The sequence below is a fragment of the Salmo salar genome, chromosome 10 (genome assembly GCF_965601325.2).
Source record: "Salmo salar chromosome 10, fSalSal1, whole genome shotgun sequence".
In the NCBI taxonomy this organism is placed as follows: domain Eukaryota; kingdom Metazoa; phylum Chordata; class Actinopteri; order Salmoniformes; family Salmonidae; genus Salmo; species Salmo salar.
Window position 1 is genome coordinate 92,638,574 of NC_138300.1, and position 21,922 is coordinate 92,660,495.

The 21,922-nt window shown below is 43.4% G+C and overlaps 1 protein-coding gene across 1 annotated transcript in view; it reads right to left on the reverse strand.

Annotated features, from left to right (window-relative positions):
• The window catches only part of roraa (RAR-related orphan receptor A, paralog a), a 307,181-nt gene that overhangs the window by 100,529 nt on the left and 184,730 nt on the right, over positions 1 to 21,922 (reverse strand). Inside the window, exon 3 of the mRNA XM_014124802.3 lies at positions 8,237 to 8,266. Coding sequence (XP_013980277.1) covers positions 8,237 to 8,266 — 30 coding nt within the window. The remainder of the gene's footprint in view (positions 1 to 8,236; positions 8,267 to 21,922) is intronic.

A 21,922-nucleotide genomic window follows, 5' to 3' on the forward strand; every position in this document is an offset into this window, starting at 1 on the left:
GGTAAAAATACAAACCTCTTCTCCCTTCAATGAATTGAATTCATTCATTCCTTCCTTCATTACGATGAACCTTTTTACAGTATAATCCAGTCAATTTTATGGTATTGTACTGTGTGTCATTACACAGTATTTGCATTGCTACTGTATTAAGATTACAGTAGGTATACTGCAGTATCAAATACAGAAAGCTACTTGCCAATGAGCTGCCTGTTAATTGCTGTCAAATTCACAGCAACCCATGTACAGTGTGGGTGAGCCTAGTATGATGATATTTTTTGCTTACTGAATTCGTTTTCACAAAACAATGTTCTTAATAGTATGTAGTGCGATTAATACACTATGTAGTTTTAGCAAGTAGTAGGCAAGACAGATTTTGGACACGGCCATACTTTAACCTGCTGAAAAAATGAAATTATTGTCAACAGTGTTATCCAAGCCTACTGTACTTACTGTGAGTAAAACAGAGTTATCCAAAGAAAGTTTGACAAAATATCCACACACAATTCATCTTGAGAAATCAATGGAGTCAGACATTTTGCATCTGTCTTGCCTACTACCTGCTGAAACTACGTACATAGTGTACTAATCCCACTACATATTACAATACAGTACAAGACATGCATTTGCCTACACCTTAACAATGTTTTAACATTTCATATTACCCACAAACAGTAGCCTTTAGCTAGGTGTACATTTTCTGTAGATTATTCTGGGATTAGCGTTACTCATTGTATATTTATTATTACTTTTATTATTAAGTGTTTTACTTTTCTATTAATTCTCTATTTACTTTCCTCTACATTGTAGGAAAGGGTTCATTAAGTAAGGATTTCACTGTTAGTCAACGTCTGTTGGTTACGAAGCATGTGACAAATAACATTTGATTTGATTTGATTAACCATAATTAATCAGGAAATCTCTCTGTGGAGAGGAAGAGCAACATTGCTAGACAAGCTATGTGTGCTCTCTGGCCTATCAGAGCTGTGAGATAATATATACTGAACAAAAATATAAACCCAACATGCAACAATTTCAAAGATTTTACTGAGTTATAAATCATAAACTCACAAAAAAAGAAACATCCCTTTTTCAGGACCCTGTCTTTCAAATATAAAAAATCAAAATAACTTCCCAGATCTTCATTGTAAAGGGTTTAAACTCTGTTTCCCATGCTTGTTCAATGAACCATAAACAATTAATGAACATGCATCTGTGGAACGGTCGTTAAGACACTAACAGCAACAATTAAGGTCACAGTTATGAAAACTTAGGACACTAAAGAGGCCTTTCTACTGACTCTGAAAAACACCAAAATGAAAGATGCCCAGGGTCCCTGCTCATCTGCATGAACGTGCCTTAAGCATGCTGCAAGGAGGCATGAGGACTGCAGATGTGGCCAGGGCAATAAATTGCAATGTCTGTACTGTGAGACACCTAAGACAGCGCTACAAGGAGACAGGACGGACAGCTGATCATCCTCGCAGTGGCAGACCACGTGTAACAACACCTGCACAGGATCGGTACATCCGAACATCACACCTGCGGGACAGGTACAGGATGGCAACAACAACAGCCCGAGTTACACCTGGAAAGCACAATCCCTCCATCAGTGCTCAGACAGTCCGCAATAGAATGAGAGAGGCTGGACTTAGGCCTGTTGTAAGGCAGGTCCTCACCAGACATCACCGGCAACAACGTCGCCTATGGGCACCAAACCCACCATCGCTGGACCAGACCGGACTGGCAAAAAAGAGCTCTTCAGTGATGAGTAGCGGTTTTGTCTCACCAGGGGTGATGGACGGATTCGCGTTTATCTTCAAATAAATTAATGTTACACTGGGACCTGTTGGATCGGAGAGTGAGGGCTAGGGCCATTCCTCCCAGAAATGTCCGGGAACTTGCAGGTGCCTTGTTGGAAGAGTGGGTAACATCTCACAGCAAGAACTGGCAAATCTGAGTCCATGAGGAGGAGATGCACTGCAGTACTTAATGCAGCTGGTGGCTACACCAGATACTGACTGTTACTTTTGATTTTGACCCCCGCTTTGTTCAGGGACACAATATTCCATCTATGTTAGTTACATGTCTGTGGAACTTGTTCAGTTTATGTCTCAGTTGTTCAATCTTGTTATGTTAATACAAATATTTACACATGTTAAGTTTGCCTAAAATAAATGCAACTGACAGAGGACTTTTCTTTTTTTGCTGAGTTTATAAGGAGATCGGTCAATTGAAATAAATTCATTAGGCCCTAATCTATGGATTTCACATGACTGGGAATACAGATATGCATCTGATACCTTTAAAAAAAGGTAGGGGTGTGGTTTAGAAAACTAGTCAGTATCTGCTGTGACCACCATTTGCCTCATGCAGTGTGACACATCTCCTTCGAATAGAGTTGATCAGGATGTTGATTGTGGACTGTGGAATGTTATCCCACTCCTCTTCAATGGCTGTGCGAAGTTGCTGGAAATTGGCGGGAACTGGGACACTATCGTACACGTCGATCCAGAGCATCCCAAACGTGCTCAATGAGTGACATGTCAGGTGAGTATGCAGGCCATGGAAGAACTGGGATATTTTCAGCTTCCAGGAACTGTGTACAGATCCTTGCTACATGGGGCTGTGCATTATCATGCTGATACATGAGGTGATGACGGCAGATGAATGGCAAGACAACAGGCCTCAGGATCTCATCACGATGTCTCTGTGGATTCAAATTGCCATTGATAAAATGCATTTGTGTTCATTGTCCATAGCTTATGCCTGACCATACCATAACCCCACCGCCAACATGGGGCAATCTGTTCACAATGTTGACATCAGCAAACCGCTCGCCCACATGACGCCACACACGTGGTCTGCGCCATACACGTGGTCTGTGCTATACACGTGGTCTGCGACTTATGGTAGAGAAATTAACATTAAATTCTCTGGAAACAGCTCTGGTGGACATTCCTGCAGTCAGCATGCCAATGGCACGCTCCCTCAAAACTTGAGACATCTGTGACAAAACGGCATGCTGTTTAATCAGCTTCTTGATATGCCACACCTGTCAGGTTGATGGATTATCTTGGCAAAGGAGAAACGCTCACTAACAGGGATGTTAACAAATTTGTGTACTAAACTTGAGAGAAATACATTTTTTGTGCGTATGGAACATTTCTGGGATATTTTATTTCAGCTCACTTCACATGGCACCAGCACTTTACATTGCGTTTATATATCTGTTCAGTGTAGATCTGATTACAGATTTTCAGGTCTGCTTCAGTCTTCTGATGAGAAAGCTTATCTGTCTGTGTAATCACACAAACTAACTCAACTCACAGGTAGACAACTGGACTCTCTTCTGGAGGTTGTGAGAAAATATGGTAGCTGGTGGTGCTCCTCAGGTCAAAAATGTCCTTTTAATGACAATATTATAGGCTACAGTACATAAATGTTTCATTGGCCCCAAAATTAACTACAAATAATATATATTGACTTTTCAGTACTTATTTTAAAACCACTTCTGTAAACCACTTTTGCTTTTGAATATCGCAACATTTACAGTGCTTTTTCACACATTTTGTTGAGTTACAAGGTGGGATTAAAATGGATTTAAGTCATTTTTTGTACACGATCTAAACAAATACAATGTAATGTCAAATTGGAAGAAAAATTCAAACGTGTAAAAAAAATACAAAAATAAACAATACTGTATATCTTGATTACATACAGTTGAAGTCGGAAGTTTATATACACCTTAGCCAAATACATTTGAACGACTCAGTTTTTCACAATTCCTGACATTTAATCCTAGCAAGAATTCCCTGTTTTAGGTCAGTTAGGATCACCACTTTATTTTAAGAATGTGAAATGTCAGAATAATAGTAGAGAGAATTATTTATTTAAGCTTTTATTTCTTTCATCACATTCCCAGTGGGTTAGAAGCTTACATACACTCAATTAGTATTTAGTAGCATTGCCTTTTAAATTGTTTAACTTGGGTCAAACGTTTCGGGTAGCCTTCCTCTAGCTTCCCACAATAAGTTGGGTGAATTTTGGCCCATTCCTCCTGACAGAGCTGGTGAAACTGAGTCAGGTTTGTATGTCTCCTTGCTCGCACACGCTTTTTCAGTTCTGCCCACAACTTTTCCATGGGATTGAGGTCAGGGCTTTGCGATGGCCACTCCAGTACCTTGACTTTGTTGTCCTTAAGCCATTTTGCCACAACTTTGGAAGTATGCTTGGGGTCATTGTCCATTTGGAAGATCTATTTTGTGAAGTGCACCAGTCCCTTCTGCAGCAAAGCACCCCCACAACATGATGCTGCCACCCCCGTGCTTCACGGTTGGGATGGTGTTCTTTGGCTTGCAAGCCTCCCCCTTTTCCTCCAAACATAACAATGGTCATTATGGCCAAACAGTTCTATTTTTGTTTCATCAGACCAGAGGAGATTTCTCCAAAAAGTACAATCTTTGTCCCCATGTGCAGTTACAAACCGTAGTCTGGCTTTTTTATGGCAGTTTTGGAGCAGTGGCTTCTTCCTTGCTGAATGGCCTTTCAGGTTATGTCGATATAGGACTCGTTTAACTGTGGACATAGATACTTTTGTAGCTGTTTCCTCCAGCATCTTCACAAGGTCTTTTGCTGTTGCTCTGGGATTGATTTGCACTTTTCGCACCAAAGTACGTTCATCTCTAGGAGACAGAACGCGTCTCCTTCCTGAGCAGTATGACGGCTGCATGGTCCCATGGTGTTTATACTTGCGTACTATTGTTTGTACAGATGAGCGTGGATGAACACGACTTGTGGAGGTCTACAATTTCTTTTCTGAGCTCTTGGCTGATTCCTTTTGATTTCCCCATGATGTCAAGCAAAGAGGCACTGCGTTTGAAGGTAGGCCTTGAAATGCATCCACAGGTACACCTCCAATTGACTCAAATGATGCCAATTAGCCAATCATAAGCTTCTAAAGCCATGACATCATTTTCTTGAATTTTCCAAGCTGTTTATAGACACAGTCAACTTAGTGTATGTAAACTTCTGACCCACTGGAATTGTGATACAGTGAATTATAAGTGAAATAATCTGTCTGTAAACAATTGTTGGAAAACGTACTTGTGGCATGCACAAAGTAGATGTCCTAACCGACTTGCCAAAACTATAGTTTGTTAACAAGAAATGTGTGGAGTGGTTGAAAAACGAGTTTTAATGACTCCAACCTAAGTGTTTGTAAACTTCCGACTTCAACTGTACGTATTCAACCCCCTGAGTTAATACATGTTAGAACCACATTTGACAGCCATTACAGCTGTAAGTCTCTAAGAGCTTTGCACACCTGGATTGTACAATATTTGCACATTATTCTTAAAAAAATCTTCAAGCTCTGTCCAGTTGGTTGTTGAAACAGTGATAGACAGACATTTTCAGGTTTTGCCATAGATTTTCAAGCCGATGTAAGTCAAAACTGTAACTATGCCACTCTGGAACATTCCATGTCGTCTTGGTAAGCAACTCCAGTGTAGATTTGGCCTTGTGTTTTAGGTTATTGTCCTGCTGAAAGGTGAATTTGTCTCCCAGTGTGTGTTGGAAAGCAGACTGAACCAGGTTTTTCTCTAGGATTTTACATGTGCTTAGCTTTATTGCATTTATTTTTATTCTAAAAAACTCCCTTGTCCTTGCCGATGACAAGCATACCCATAACATGATGCAGCCACCACCATGCTTGAAAATATGAAGAGTGGTACTCAGTGATGTGTTGTGTTGGATTTTTGAAGGCACTGTAATTGTTTATCATGAGTCTAAATACAGCTGCCAAACTTCACACTTTTGGGCCCTTCTACAGCCCACTCTGCCTTGCAGTAGGACCAAATAAACACAATCTCTATAAAGCTGTCAGCAAAAATGTACGGAAAACCATACTTGATTCCTTACTGAGAATTATAGCTTTGTGGTTAAAGTTATATGGCCTGCTGGAGTTGGACCACCCCAAATGGTGGATGGAAGTAGAGGCTCCAGCCCAGGCCTGTACATTTACTCTCATTCTCTTTCACAGTCTGAATGCTGAGAGACCATGATGGTCAGCAGCACATGAAGTGTCCATTACCATCCAAAATACTTCACTTCATAGGGTGGAGTGCCCAGACGTATAGGAGAGAGGAGAATTCGTTTTGTATAAGAGCATCTGCTAAATGACTAAAATGTAAAATCTAAATGTAAATGTAGGAGGAAAGTGGAGGAGAGGAACGTCTGCCAGGGAACAGCTGCCCCTGTAATTTATATTGATGAGGGGACTGGCTGGCGTGGCGGCCTGGCAGGGAGCTTCCAGGGGTTTGATCACTCAGGCAGGAAGAGAGGAGAGAGATAAGATAGAGGGATGGGCTCTGTCTTTGGGCTCTCTGGGCTGAATGGATGGGGAGGGAGGTTTCTCCCTGAGTCTGCTCAGCTAAGACCACAGAGACACTCAACACTGGCCAGTCTGGCCCTGCAGGAGACGCAATGGGAGAGCCCAGTCTGACTGAAGTGATGGTAGTCAGGGTGTAGTTGTAGCTGGAGAGACATAAATTGTGCCCCAGTACAGCCAGCCTTAAACCACCATGTTGGGTGGAGCTACTGTATATCCACCTCATTATGACTACTCCAGCCAGAAGTACTAGAGCTCCTCTCCTAATCCACCAGATCTTCCATCACAGTGTCCGTGACCATTAACAGTCCTTTGAATCATTCCCTGTGCATACACATCTTTTGACTCAGGACTATCGCCTCTTCCTGACTGCACGGCATATCAATCAGCGACTTGTTAAAGCGCTTTACTTTGATTTCTTGACACGGATCAGATTTGAATATTTCTAATTGAAATGAAAGTGTGCAGTCCAGTCTCTGCCCAGGGCTTTTGAACCCAGACTTCTAAATCATGCTCTTTGATTTGAGGCCCCTTCCGGTGTAGAGGTGCTTAGCTCTGGTCTAATTAAGACAGCAGTGGGTTATCGGATAAATGGTCAAAGGACTCTGTTTTACCTTACAGAGGAGAAGAGGTTGAATATCAAACACACACACTTCAAACAAACACTCCATTCATCCCTCTGGCCGGGCAAATAGCTTAACACAAACATCTACCTGACCTTAACGTTATTTTCAGAGACAGAGTTTATGTGACTGTTTCACTCAGGTAGGGCTGGCTAGAGGACCAGCTAGTGCAGGCCGAAGACCACTTTTTTGTGTTTTACAGGGAGTGATCTAACCCTGAGACAGTCAGTCCACTTTTACAGAGAAGCCCTACGGTCTTCCCTCTCCACAAGATTCATCGTGATGAACAGAGTGAGAGCCTAACCTTCAGAGCTCGTCTCTCCCACTTATACACACACAGATGGAGACGTGCCACACACACACACACACACACACACACACACACACACACACACACACACAATAACATGAGCTACAGTTTTTAGATGCATTTATGTTTTTGTATACATTTATGTCATATCTACAGTCTTCAACTGAACAGATCTCTAGGAAACCATGATTTTTCAACATAAATATTGTGTGGCTTCAGGTAAGAGGCAGAGAATCTCTGAGATGGCCTACTGTTGGCATTTACATAGCATTCATAGCACCATGCTGTGTCACAAACCATTCCTGTATCTCTGTATTTCTCTGATAGCATCTCTCTTTCAGAAATGCACAGCACTTGTAGTTAACCCAGCCTCTAAAGGTTTCAAACAAACCACATCCTTGTATTTTTTAAGTTGCAAGCCTTGCAGAGAACAAAGAGGAGCTTCAGCAAACTGTCTGGCTGGGATATCAGAGCATGATTTCAGACAGTCATATGACTACATATCATTTCAATTTCCTCTCTGCCGTTATTAAAATATTCTCTCCAGGTCTGCACACAGATAGGAAATAATGAAGAATTGCAATAATAAAGAAAAGTTGACTTGGGAAAATGTCAAAGTACGAGGTCATGTTGCTGTTGGAGGTCAATGTGTGATATGAGAATACTACAGTACATACTGTAGTAATAAAAAAACACACAATCATTGAATCTCTTTTCATCCTAAGTATAAGGTATACTGCTGTGTCTGATTTCAAAATAGGTGGTTTTATAAAAGCAGGCCAGTAGCTAATATGTTAGGTTGTTGTATTCCATTATAGTTTTGCAATAATGTAGGCTAATGTCCATATTTCAATCATTTTGGTATTCATTTCAAACAACAAGTGGAATTCATGTTATCAGATGGTTTGTACTCACAGGTATGTGTCTTCTTTGTTACTGAAAGACCTGAAAAATAAAGAGAAACAGACTTGTTAGAACCACATTAAATCAGAAAATTGAGGACAGTCATACAATATCCCTGTGCCTATATAACGGGGGTCAGTGTGCTGCTAACAGCTTAGCTTCCTCCACTGTCCAACTGCCCAATACTGGGCTCGAACCAGTGATCCTCTGCTTCGCCACACATATGACCGCCCTTCTTAACAACGTTCCAATGGTTTAAGGCACACAAAAGGTACCTCTTGGATGTCTCCATCCGCAACATTTGAAGCTAGCTGTGGAGTGAGCTTACGTTATGTTCTTAACTCCGTTACACCCAACTTAACACCTAGCGCCACATGGCTGTGTTGCTATGTGACTGTGGCCCTGTGGTTCTCCTGTCTCTTGGCTAGGTCACAGAGATCATAGAGGTCCCATGCAGGCTCAGGGCAGTGGTGTGACTGGCCCACCTACAGCCCTCCTACTGAAAAACCCATAGCAACAACCCTGGCAAGGTTGCTCAAACCCCACGGACAGCATCCAGATCATATTTTGTATTTTTTTACTATTCAAGTCTAGAATACAAATCTGCACAAACACTGTAATGCCCCCATGTGTGGCCTCACAGGGCCTATAGTCTGTACATGAGTAAGTCTGTTCCCCAGAGCGGAAGACAGGACGGCGGCGCTGTGACTTCACTCTGAGTCAGACCTGTGTTTCTGAGGGTGAGGCAGAGAGGGAGCGGTACAGGCAGTCCTCAGCCTTCCCCCCTTCGGGTGTCAACTCATCTGATGAGCCTCCCTGGCTCCAGCTTTGTCTCCGGCTGCAGCCGCTCTTGTCTGCAGCGTGGGCCTAATGCCCTGAGAGTCCGACGAGGGCCAGCGCACAGCCAACCATGGCCCCAGCGGGCTCCGATGCTCATGCTTTGCAGGGCGAAAGAACACTAATAGATCCCACTTGTCATGCGGAAGCAATGGCTAATTTTTCTACAGCTTGCATCTGAAACTCAGGGGATGGCTGGCTGACATGATTCAATAATTCTCCGGCAACTGGCCGGAGATAACAATGTTTCAGACATGTTTGAGGGGAAACGAGTCAAAGAGCAACGAGGGGGAAAACAAATACTGTAAGCTTGTCAGCTCTCTGTACACAGACACACATTGGATATCAGGTCCATTGAGCAGAAAGAGAGAAGGGAAACAGCAACCTAGGGGCCATGTCTCTGTGATCAGGCTACAGCATTGTTCCAGTGCTCACGGCCAAACTAATTGTCCAACTGAGTCATTACACAAGAATAAAAACAATCGGTAATCCTCCTTTAATTCCAGATCTCAATCAACTAAGGGTACTCAGTGTTAGCCTCAGAGGCCATGAGGGAGTGGTAGTGTCAAGGTGTTGTAAGAGCAGCCAGACTTAGACCTCTAACACCATGTAAGGAACCTCTCTGGTTTCATGTTGGGGATATACAGTATCAGGGGCTTTTTCCTGTCTTCTCTTCAGATCTTACAAACTGTATTATAGACACATAAAACAGACATTTTGAGACTTTGTAAATCGGGCTCTGGTTATTGTTAGACATACGATACTAAAGCATGAGTTATACTCCAGCTATTTCAATGAAAATGCACAACACAATTTCACACTTCGAATGTAAGGAAATTGGTGGAAAAAGCATGGCTGAGTCACATTCTTTCCATTAGATCACAATATTAAATCAGCTCGCTGTTCCGTAAAACTATGAAATGTATCTCAAAATGTTGTTTCCCCCAGAAAAAGCAATAGACCAGATACAACTAAAGAATGAACATTTTGAACCCTTAGATAAGGGAATAGTCACTCTCCAGAGCATTGCTTGTAATAGTGGAAGTGGCCAAACTAAGAAGTACAGTAAGAGCAGATTTTGTTCTCTTTCAGTAATTCTCTGAATATGACTGAGGTCCAGCAACTAGTAGTGGTCTGTGTGATTTAATCCCTGCTCTCCCTGTTTCTCCTTACACTGCACCAGTGGTTCTCAAACTGGGGGCCCGCGGTAAGGTTTTGGGGGGTCGCGAGTTTGAAACTGAATGACGAAAATACATATTTTAATAGGCTACATATATAATTTGTATTTTATATGTATACCTTTGCCTAATCTATCTGGTTATTAACATAGACCTACGTAATTGCACAAAATTATTCTCTCAATAAACATCTCATCTGTGCTTCAGAACCAAAAAGTTGTGTGTCTTGACTGTTCATCAGCATTGGTGCGCAATGACCAGTCATCAGCATTGGTGCGCAAAGGCAGGTGTGCCCATATTCAGATTAGTGACCAAAAAGCACTGGTTTCATTTTATCCAGTTCTGCCTGCCAAGAACAGTATGTTAATATTATCCAAATAAACTACAGCTTAGCAATCTGCTACAGATGCATCTTTGCCAGAACCTGGCAATTTAATTGATCATTTTCACATTTCAGATATGCCTAGTTTGGGTCGCTACTGGATATATGTCAAAAGATCGCTGTAACATCGAAATGCCTTCAGTACTTATGGGATGAAGATGTAACATATTCTGATGAATTTATTACGATATTTGTGAGGTAGAAAAAGGCTACAGATAGACCATGCTTTCCAACCTCTGCTGCATACAGGTAGGCCATATGATCCTGCTTGATCTGGACTCTAGAGAAATGACATGTTATCCGTAGTTGATATTGGTTGCTAACATACAGTGAGGGAAAAAAGTATTTGATCCCCTGCTGATGTTGTACGTTTGCCCACTGACAAAGAAATGATCAGTCTATAATGTTAATGGTAGGTTTATTTGAACAGTGAGAGACAGAATAACAACAAAAAAATCCTGAAAAACGGATGTCAAAAATGTTATAAATTGATTTGCATTTTAATGAGGGAAATAGGTATTTGACCCCCTCTCAATCAGAAACATTTCTGGCTCCCAGGTGTTTTTTATTCAGGTAATGAGCTGAGATTAGGAACACACTCTTAAAGGGAGTGCTCCTAATCTCAGTTTGTTACCTGTATAAAAGACACCTGTCCACATAAGCAATCAATCAATCAGATTCCAAACTCTCCACCATGGCCAAGACCAAAGAGCTCTCCAAGGATGTCAGGGACAAGATTGTAGACCTACACAAGGCTGGAATGGGCTACAAGACCATCGCCAAGCAGCTTGGTGAGAAGGTGACAACAGTTGGTGCGATTATTCACAAATGGAAGAAACACAAAAGAACTGTCAATCTCCCTCGGCCTGGGGCTCCATGCAAGATCTTACCTCGTGGAGTTGCAATGATCATGAGAACGGTGAGGAATCAGCCCAAAACTACACAGGAGGATCTTGTCAATGATCTCAAGGCAGCTGGGACCATAGTCACCAAGAAAACAATTGGTAACACACCACGCCGTGAAGGACTGAAATCCTGCAGCACCCGCAAGGTCCCCCTGCTCAAGAAAGCACATATACATGCCCGTCTGAAGTTTGCCAATGAACATCTGAATGATTCAGAGGACAACTGGGTGAAAGTGTTGTGGTCAGATGAGACCAAAATGGAGCTCTTTGGCATCAACTCAACTCGCCGTGTTTGGAGGAAGAGGAATGCTGCCTTTGACCCCAAGAACACCATCCCCACCGTCAAACATGGAGGTGGAAACTTTATGCTTTGGGGGTGTTTTTCTGCTAAGGGGACAGGACAACTTCACCGCATCAATGGGACGATGGACGGGGCCATGTACCGTCAAATCTTGGGTGAGAACCTCCTTCCCTCAGCCAGGGTATTGAAAATGGGTCGTGGATGGGTATTCCAGCATGACAATGACCCAAAACACACGACCAAGGCAACAAAGGAGTGGCTCAAGAAGAAGCACATTAAGGTCCTGGAGTGGCCTAGCCAGTCTCCAGACCTTAATCCCATAGAAAATCTGTGGAGGGAGCTGAAGGTTCGAGTTGCCAAACGTCAGCCTTCGAAACCTTAATGACTTGGAGAAGATCTGCAAAGAGGAGTGGGACAAAATCCCTCCTCAGATGTGTGCAAACTTGGTGGCCAACTACAAGAAACGTCTGACCTCTGTGATTGCCAACAAGGGTTTTGCCACCAAGTACTAAGTCATGTTTTGCAGAGGGGTCAAATACTTATTTCCCTCATTAAAATGCAAATCAATTTATAACATTTTTGACATGCGTTTTTTCTGGATTTTTTTGTTGTTATTCTGTCTCTCACTATTCAAATAAACCTACCATTAAAATTATAGACTGATCATTTCTTTGTCAGTGGGCAAACGTACAAAATCAGCAGGGGATCAAATACTTTTTTCCCTCACTCTAAATGACTTCCAGCTCAAAATGCAGGTGTAAAACAGAGTTCATTTCCATATATTGCATTCTGAAAATGCATCACCGTTTATGGCTGTATTGACAGGCTACATTTGCGTAACAATTGTGTATTTGCGTGCACGGGAGTTGCAAGCTTTGACACTCCTTTTTAGGGGTCGCGGATCAAAAAGTTTGTAACCATTGCACTAAAACATACCACACTACACTACATTATACTACCCTACATTATACAGTACTACCCTACTCTACATCATACTACTGTCACGGTTGTCGTACTGTAGAGAAGACCAAAGCGCAGCGGGTTGCGTGCTCAACATCATATTTATTAAATAATGAGAACACGGAAAAACAAGAAAACAAAGAACGACAGACGACAGTTTTACAGGCTATACGCAGCAGTGCAAAATACAACTACCCACAAAACCCCAGGTGAAAACAAGCTCCTAATATATGACTCTCAATCAGGAACAACGAAGTACAGCTGTTCCTGATCGAGAGCCACACAGACAACAAAGAAATACACAAACCAGAAAAACCCTAGACAACCAAAAACCAGAACATATACCCAAACCCCGGAACACATGAATGTAACACCCCTCTACACTACACATAACCCCCGGACCACATAAAACAAATACCCTCTGCCACGTCCTGACCAAACTACAATTACAAATAATCCCTAATACTGGTCAGGACGTGACATTACACCCCCCCCCCCCCCCCCCCCCCCAAAGGTGCATACCCCTAGTGCGCCTAAACAAAAAAAATAAAACATTAAAATAAAATAAACCCCTACCTAAAGGGAGGGCAGGGAGGGTGGCTGTGCTACACCCCCCCTCCCCAACACACCTATACTGGAGGTGGCTCAGGTTCTGGTCTACAGCCACCCCCTGACCAGTCCACCCCTGCAGAATGTTCAGGGCTGTAGCGCGTCTCTGGGGCCTCCGGACTGTGGGCCGACTCTAGAAGGTCCAGACTGTAGGCACTCACTCTGTTCCGGACCGTAGGAAGACTCCTTCGGTTCCGGGCTGTAGGCAGACTCGCTCGGTTCTGGACCGTAGGCAGACTCCTCCGGTTCCGAGCTGTAGGCAGACTCACACAGTTCTGAGTTATAGGCAAACTCACTTGGTTCCGGACCGTAGGTAGACTCACTTGGTTCCGGACCGTGGGCAGACTCACTCGGTTCTGAGCTGTAGGCAGACTCATTCGGTTCCGGACTGTAGGCCCTCTCGTTAGGTTCCGGACTGTAGGCTGTCTCACTTGGTTCCGAACTGTAGGTCATCTTGCTCGGTTCCGGACTGTAGACCCATTCACACCTCTCCGAACTGGGGCCCGTCTCACACGGTTCTGCACAGTGGGCCGTCTCCCTTGGTTCCGAACTGTAGGCCGTCTCACTCGGTTCCGGGCTTGACACTCTTACCGGATACTCAGGACGGGGTACTGTTGTCGGATACTCTGGACGGGGCACTGTTGCCGAATACTCTGGAAGGGGCACTGTTGTCGGATACTCTGGACGGGGCAATGTCTCCGGACTCTCTGGACGGGGCACTGTTGTCGGACACTCTGGACGAAGCACTGTCGTCGGAAGCTCGAGGCTGGGCTGACGCACTGGAAGCCTGATGCGTGGGGCTGGTAGTGGAAGTACCAGCCTGGGGACACGCACCTCAGGGCTAGTGCGAGGAGCGGGAACAGGCTGAGTAGGACTGGGCTGACTCCCTGGAAGCTTGATGCGTGGTGCTGGTACTGGACGTGCCAGACTAGGGGTTCGCACCTCAGGGTCTGCACGAGAAGCAGGAACAGGAAACACCGGGCCATGGAGGCGCACAGGCGGTCTTGATCGCACCTTCTGCACAACCCGTCCTGGCTGGATGGAACTAGTAGCCCTGTACGAGCGGAGTGCTGGTACAGGGCGAACTGGGCTGTGCAGGGGCCTGATGGTTGCCGTGCGTAGAGCGGGCGTAGGGTAGCCTGGTCCTAGGAGGCGCACCGGTGACCAGACGCGCTGCGCAGGCATCCTCCTACCAGGCAGGAAGCCCACTCTAGCACGGCATCTGCGAGGGGCTGGGATCACTCGCACTGGAATCTGCGTGTGTATGGGCGAGATCGTGCGCACTTCTGCAAAACTCGGCGCCCTCCACTCCATACGATCCTCCATATAAGCACGGGGAGCTGGCTTAGGGCTCACCCTTGGCCCAGCCAAACTACCCGTGTGCCCCCCCAAAAATATTCTTGGGGGTGCTTCTCGTGCTTCTCCCTCAGCGCGTACATAGCCTCGTACCGACGCCTCTCCGCCTTAGCTGCCTCTATTTCCTCCCGTGGGCGACGGTATTCCCCAGCCTGGTGCCAAGGTCCAGCTCCGTCCAGAATTTCTTCCCATGTCCATTTCTCCCGATAGTCCATATAGAATTCCTCTTGCTCCTTACCCCGCTGCTTGGTCCTTTTTTGGTGGGTAGTTCTGTCACGGTTGTCGTCGGATAAAGCGGACCAAGACACAGTGGGGAAATGTGCACTCATCTTCTTTATTAATAGGACAAAGAAGGAAAAACCTAAATAAATACGTACACCAAAAAGACACAACGACGAATAACAGTCTGGTAAGGCACAAGGCTATACACAGAACAATCTCCCACAAACTCCAAACACAAACCAGAAAAATCCTAGACAACCAAAAACCAGAACATACACCCAAACCCCGGAACACATAAATATAACACCGCTCTACATTACACATAACCCCCGGACCACATAAAACAAATACCCTCTGCCACGTCCTGACCAAACTACAATTACAAATAATCCCTAATACTGGTCAGGACGTGACAACTACACTACATTACACTACCCTATACTACATTACATTATACTACCCTACGCTACATTATACAGTACTATCCTACACTACATCATACTACACTACATTACACTACCCTATCCCACACTATATTACATTATACTACCCTACACTACATTATAAACTGGGTGGGTCGAGCCCTGAATGCTGATTGGCTGACAGCAGTGGTATATCAGACCGCATATCACGGTTATGACAAAACATGTATTTTAACTGCTCTAATTATGTTGGCAACCAGTTTATAATAGCAATAAGGCACCTCAGTTGTTTGTGGTATATGGGCAATAACCAGGCACACTGCTTTAAGTCATGCATAAGAATAGCCCGTAGCCGTGGTATATTGGCCATAAACCACGCCCCCTCATGTCTTATTGCTTAATTATACTACACTACATTATACTACACTAGACTACATTTCATTATACTAAACTATATTATACAATACTACATTATACTAGACTACAATATGCTACATTATACAACATTACACTACACCACGCTACATTATACTACCCTACACTACATTACCCTACATTATACTACCCTACAGTCCTCTACACTACATTACACTACATTATATTACACTAAATTATACTACATTACATTAAACTACACTACATTATATTGCACTACACTATACTACATTACATTAAACGACACTACATTATATTACACTATGCTACACTACACAAAATTATATTACACTACATTATACTACACTACATTACACTACATATATTATACTACACTACATTATACTACACTACATTATATTACACAACACTACATTATACTACACTACAATATACTACACTACATTATACTACACTACATTATATTACACTACACTACATTATAATACACTACATTATACTACACTACATTAATTTACAATACACTACATTATATTACATTATACTACACTACACTGCATTATACTACACTACATTACACTACAGTATATTACCCTACACTACACTACATTATACTACACTACACTACCTTACACTACATCATACTACACTACCCTATACTACACTAAAGTACACTAAACTAAACTACATTATATTATATTACACTACACTATATTATACTACACTACCCTACACTACATTATACTACAATACATTACATGACAGTACACTACACTACATTATACTACCCTACACAACATTAATACTACACTAACCTACACTACACTACATTATATTACACTACATTAAATTACATTACATTACACTACATTATACTATACTACACTACCCTACACTAAACTATACTACACTACATTATATTGCACTAAACTACACTACATTATATTATACTACACTACATTATACTGCACTACATTACATTACACTACCCTACATTATACTACCCTACATTATACTACCCTACACTACACTACATTATATTATACTACACTACATTACACTATATTATTACATTACACTACACTACCCTACATTATACTACACTACCTTACACTAAACTACCGTACACTTCATTTTACTACAATACATTACACTAGCCTATATTACACTACACTACACTACCCTACAATGCACTACACTACAATGCACTGCACTACACAACACTACACTGGACGTCAGCCCCAGCTGAATCCTGCCGGCTCAGTCCTATCAGCTATCAGTCTTCCATCCTCCCCAAATCACCAACAGCCATTATGTCAATGTCAGTAAGAGATATGAAAATTGTTACACCAAAGATTTACTTGGACATAGAGGAGGAAATCAGTACTGACAAAACAGTTACAGGCTCGCTTAGAAAAACGGCCTGTTGCTAGGCAGGGGAGGGGAGAGGAGGAAGGGGTGGAAAGCTAGCCCACTTCCTCTATGTGTCATTCAGAGCACTCTGATTGGAGGTGGCACGGGGAAGGGGCCGCAGAGCCAATGAGTGAATCAGGCTGTGGGAGGGAAGGGTGGGGCTAGGCTCTGGGCACTGACATTGGTGATGCCTGCCAGTGTATGTCTACTGGATGGCAGGTTCAGAGGTCACTTTGTAGGTGAGTCTCTCCTTGGCAGACAGACAATCTAACACAACACGCTTGCCGTTAAAAGACCAAAGTAGGGTGTATACAAATCAATGGCCATTACATTGATGTTCCCTTTAGCCAATACATTTTATTAGCGTTTCATTTTGTTACATGAAACTTCCCTCATTTGACTACTGAATTTTCTAGTAGAGATTACCATTTGTCACAATGGAAGGAGGGGACAGCTGTCACCTGGAAGTCTTTGATCATTCTGATTCCACCTCAGAGTGGTAAACATTCACAGCACACATTCTGCTCCTCAACATGTTCTCTCCAGTCTCTTCTCATGAGAATCGTCCCCTCGTCAAATCTGAAAGGAGACTGTGTGCAGACGGCTGGAGGTTAACCTCCACCACATCTATCTGCAGGGGTGCACACATCCTGTAAACATGCCACTGAAACAGGAGTGAAGCGGGCAGGGGAGCGGGCTGGGGCCAGGCATCGGAATGGTGCTTCTCCAGCACTGCAGCTCAAAGTGACAGCACTGTAATGAAGTCTGAGGCACGCGACAGGCCGTACGTCATAATTTCAGGTTCCTTAAAGCTTGACAGGGAATGATTATCATGGATGGTTATTGTCACCCTCCCTTCCTGGGAGACGCCGGTGCGCTCAGGGGTTGTTGCACCGTGACATTCAAAGTTACAGTCTCCTTCATATAATGGAGCTGTCCTCTCAGCACGCTAATGGGAGCGATTCATTTAACCTGTGCCAGAAACACACAGACGAGGAAGTTCCTAATGCGAGGCCCCTCCCGTGGGGACGTCACACTCTCCCCCTGGCTGCTCCCTGCCTTCCTGCTGCTTGATTCATTGACTGGAGCTCCTCACTTATCATCATTCACTGCTCAGTCTGGGGAGACATGGAGGCACACTTCCTCCAGCCCGCTTCCCGCTCCGCTCTGCTCAGCATGCCTACGCTCCACGCCCAACACGCACAAGGACACGGCCAGCACGAATCAGACCAGGCCAAACCAGTACAGCAGTCCCAGATACAGGAGGCCCCACACACTGGTGTCAGGTAGGGAGTAGTGGTATTCTCCTGGAATCATGGGCTATTGGATACAGGTACTCAAAGCCCATCAGAGTCCATTACTAGGGCCCTCTTATCTAATACACATCGAAACTGTAGATACCATTCACTTTCAAAGTAGTTTACTTCCAAATGATCATTCCATACAGAGAAAAGAGTACAATATACTGTATTGAGTTCCCAATACAATTAATAATTACATACTATACACAATACGCTGTAAGAGCTCAATTAGGGAGATCAGTGCAGTGTTCTAACTTTGGCAGTCTTTAGGAAGGCTAAGTTTCATACACAAAGTAATTCCAATAAGCGTCCCTTCTGCAGTGACACACTTAGCCTTATTATACTGGTATAAACTATAAATGCAAAAATGTAATGATTAAAAAAGCATAATGATTCTAATCAGCTGCCCCCTAATATACTAAAACACTTAATCCATGGAGAGGCCAACTCTCTGGGGAGGCGTAAGAGAAAAATGACTTCTCTGTCTCCAGGCGCTGTTATTTCTGGTCATTTCTAATTGGTTTTAACTAAAAGCAACCACTCAGAGAGCTCAACAGGTTACTCCTATGCATCGCTATGGAATTATCTGCAAATAGAAGATTTACATCCAAATTAGATTTAGAGGACACCACAATTGTCTTTCAAGAGAAGAGAGGAGAAAGAGGGAGAAAAAACAAGCCTATATTTCTCCATATATTTCTCTTTAATATATTTCTCTAAGCCTGGATATCTGAAATTATCAGTGACCCACTGATCACCAGATAGAGCCCTTGCAGACTCTTCCCTCCCTACAGTATTTCTGCCAGATTCGTGTACGGTTCTCCCCCAGGGTAGTTCTGCTTTATTGGTCCTGTGAGTCTCCAGGTGAACCCTCAGTGCTGTGTGTTTGGAGCTGTGTGGTGGCTCGTGAATTATACATAGTGGCAGAGGAATAGACGTGGCCCAGGAGGGCCACGGGAACAGCAGGCATGGCTGGGAGGCAGATTGAACACTCTGACAGAATTTTAATTGTACCGCAGGGAGTGGAGCGATAAGCGCTATTGTTATTGGTGAGAAGTCGCAGCCCAGGTTCCCTCAGCTGAGTGCTTAAACAAATAGTGAGCGTCGCCAAACAGTCCCGTAACGCTGCCGCAATGTTCCCGGCCTTAACGAGGGATCGCGTGGCAATTTTGTTAGAGGCCATCGTGTGGAGGAAGGTTCAGAACAACAACGCAATATTAATATTTACAATGGTAGTAAATAAGTTGTGAATCTTTAACACCGTAGCTGACTGCCAAGTGTTGTTTCCTAACACTCTCAGAGGAACAATAAAGGTGAGCAGAGTTTCAAGAAAAGGATACTTGAAGAAAAAAATTATAATCCAATCAAATGTTATTGGTCGCATACACATATCTAGCAGATGTTATTGCGGGTGTAGCGAAATGCTTTTAAAAATGAACAACTTATTTTTCATAAAAAAAAAAAAGTCTGGCATTTAGTTCAATGTTTCAGTGTGATGCTCAGTTGAGTGGTGCAGGGGGAAAGCCAAATGACAGTGTTTCTCCCGCTTTGAAATGCTGTTCTTTGATCCTGCCTGTAATGTAACTCCCCTCTGAGAGCTGGTCCCTGGAGGCCAGCGGATACAGGAAGCCCCTCAGCGCTGGTCAAAGTGAGGCCAGGGGCACAACACAGGCAGGCTTCTCTGTGTTTGGACTATCTGAGCAGGCAGTTCCCAGCTCTCAGTAATCTCCCTGGGATCCAGCCTGAACCACATATGAAACCCAATACCATCTCAGCCTGAACCATTAATATAGCCCTTCCAGACCACCCTGATGCACTGTACTGTACACCAGCCTGCACTGACCACTACTGGGTGCGTTTATAGGCTCACACAAAACAACACAGTTGGACTCCACGGATTCTGGAGTACATACTTCCTCGCAAGGATTATAACAATGTCTATGACAAACAAACATTACAGTAGTAAATGTATGCTTTTATTTATCGAAAGATATGGCGTATCTCAAGTGCTCGCCAAGGGTCACCCACAAAAGCCAGAGCAGAACTAACCTAACGTAGCAGATGTTGAAACTACATACTGGTCTTGATGAGAAGAACAAAACTATTGGGGAGGTTCTCTTCTGCACTGCTCAACCAATCCAGTAAATGTGGAGGAGGAGTTACGATGGAGTGTTGCCGCAACATCCGGTGGATCGTGAAATATACATGACTCGGGAGAGGCTAGAGCAGATCTGGACATGAGAGAGGAAACAGAATGTCCGTCAGTCTGAGGGTTAGAGGCTGTGACCTCTGACCTAGGTTCAGAAAATGAATTCCTGCTAGAATGTACTTTCTTTTTGTGAAACACACACAGTACAATCATTTCTTCAGCCTTTTAACAGGAATACCTAGAATAGGAAGACCTTGAGATCGTCGAGAGAATGGAACTGAATGGTGGCCAGAAAAGTTAAGCGAGCAAAGGGCTCATACACTTCTCGCTATAGCCAATCTCCTCCCGTTCTCACCGGAAAGGAAAGTCAACATGCTTACACATTCCTGCATCACCTCAGAAAGGTTACAGAAGGAAGTTCTCCCAGGTTCAAGCTGAGACCCAGATAACCCAACCGTTCCCTGAGGATATGACCTTATTAATTCAGAAGTTCAGAATTAACTGAATCCTACACATGTAGCAATGTAATACATATATATTATTCATACTGGAATTAATCATATCGCAGTCATTAAATGTCAAACTTGCAATACTAGATCATTTTTTGCAATATGCTCCCTTGGGCTAACCTATTCAGTAGGCCTAGAAAAATAACTAACAAAGGAGATAAAGCTCTCCGATCACCCTTTTCAAAGCTATGGGTTCTTCTCTGTGTGGTCTGCTGTTGTTGTGCATGTGCAGCACTAAGGATGTCTCGCCACACAGCCATCTCTACAGGAAACCACAAAAGCAGTTCACATGCTATTAGACTGCGTTTCCCAGAGGTCTATATCACTATCACAGATATCATGCTGCTAGACTGCGTTTCCCAGAGGTCTACATCACTATCACAGATATCATGCTGCTAGTGAGGTGCTCATCAGACTGACCTGTCACAATCCTGATAAGAACCTAGTCTCTGGACTTCTCACCTGTCATGTCCAACATGTTTTATCCTCATATCTACCCCTGCAAAACTCTTTCCATCCAATTTTACAAGTCAAGATAGGCCTACAGTACTATATTTATAACATGTTGTACACAAAGGAACTGATGTGTGCACTGATAGTCTGTCCCATGACAAGTAGTTAACAGAGCTGTCCAGCAGGTACCTATTTCAAAATGACACATTAAGGAGGCAAAGAAAACCACTGAAGATTTTTCAAAACTACATACATTTCATACCATCACTCTTAACTAGTATTGGGTAGGTCACGTGGAGGAACTC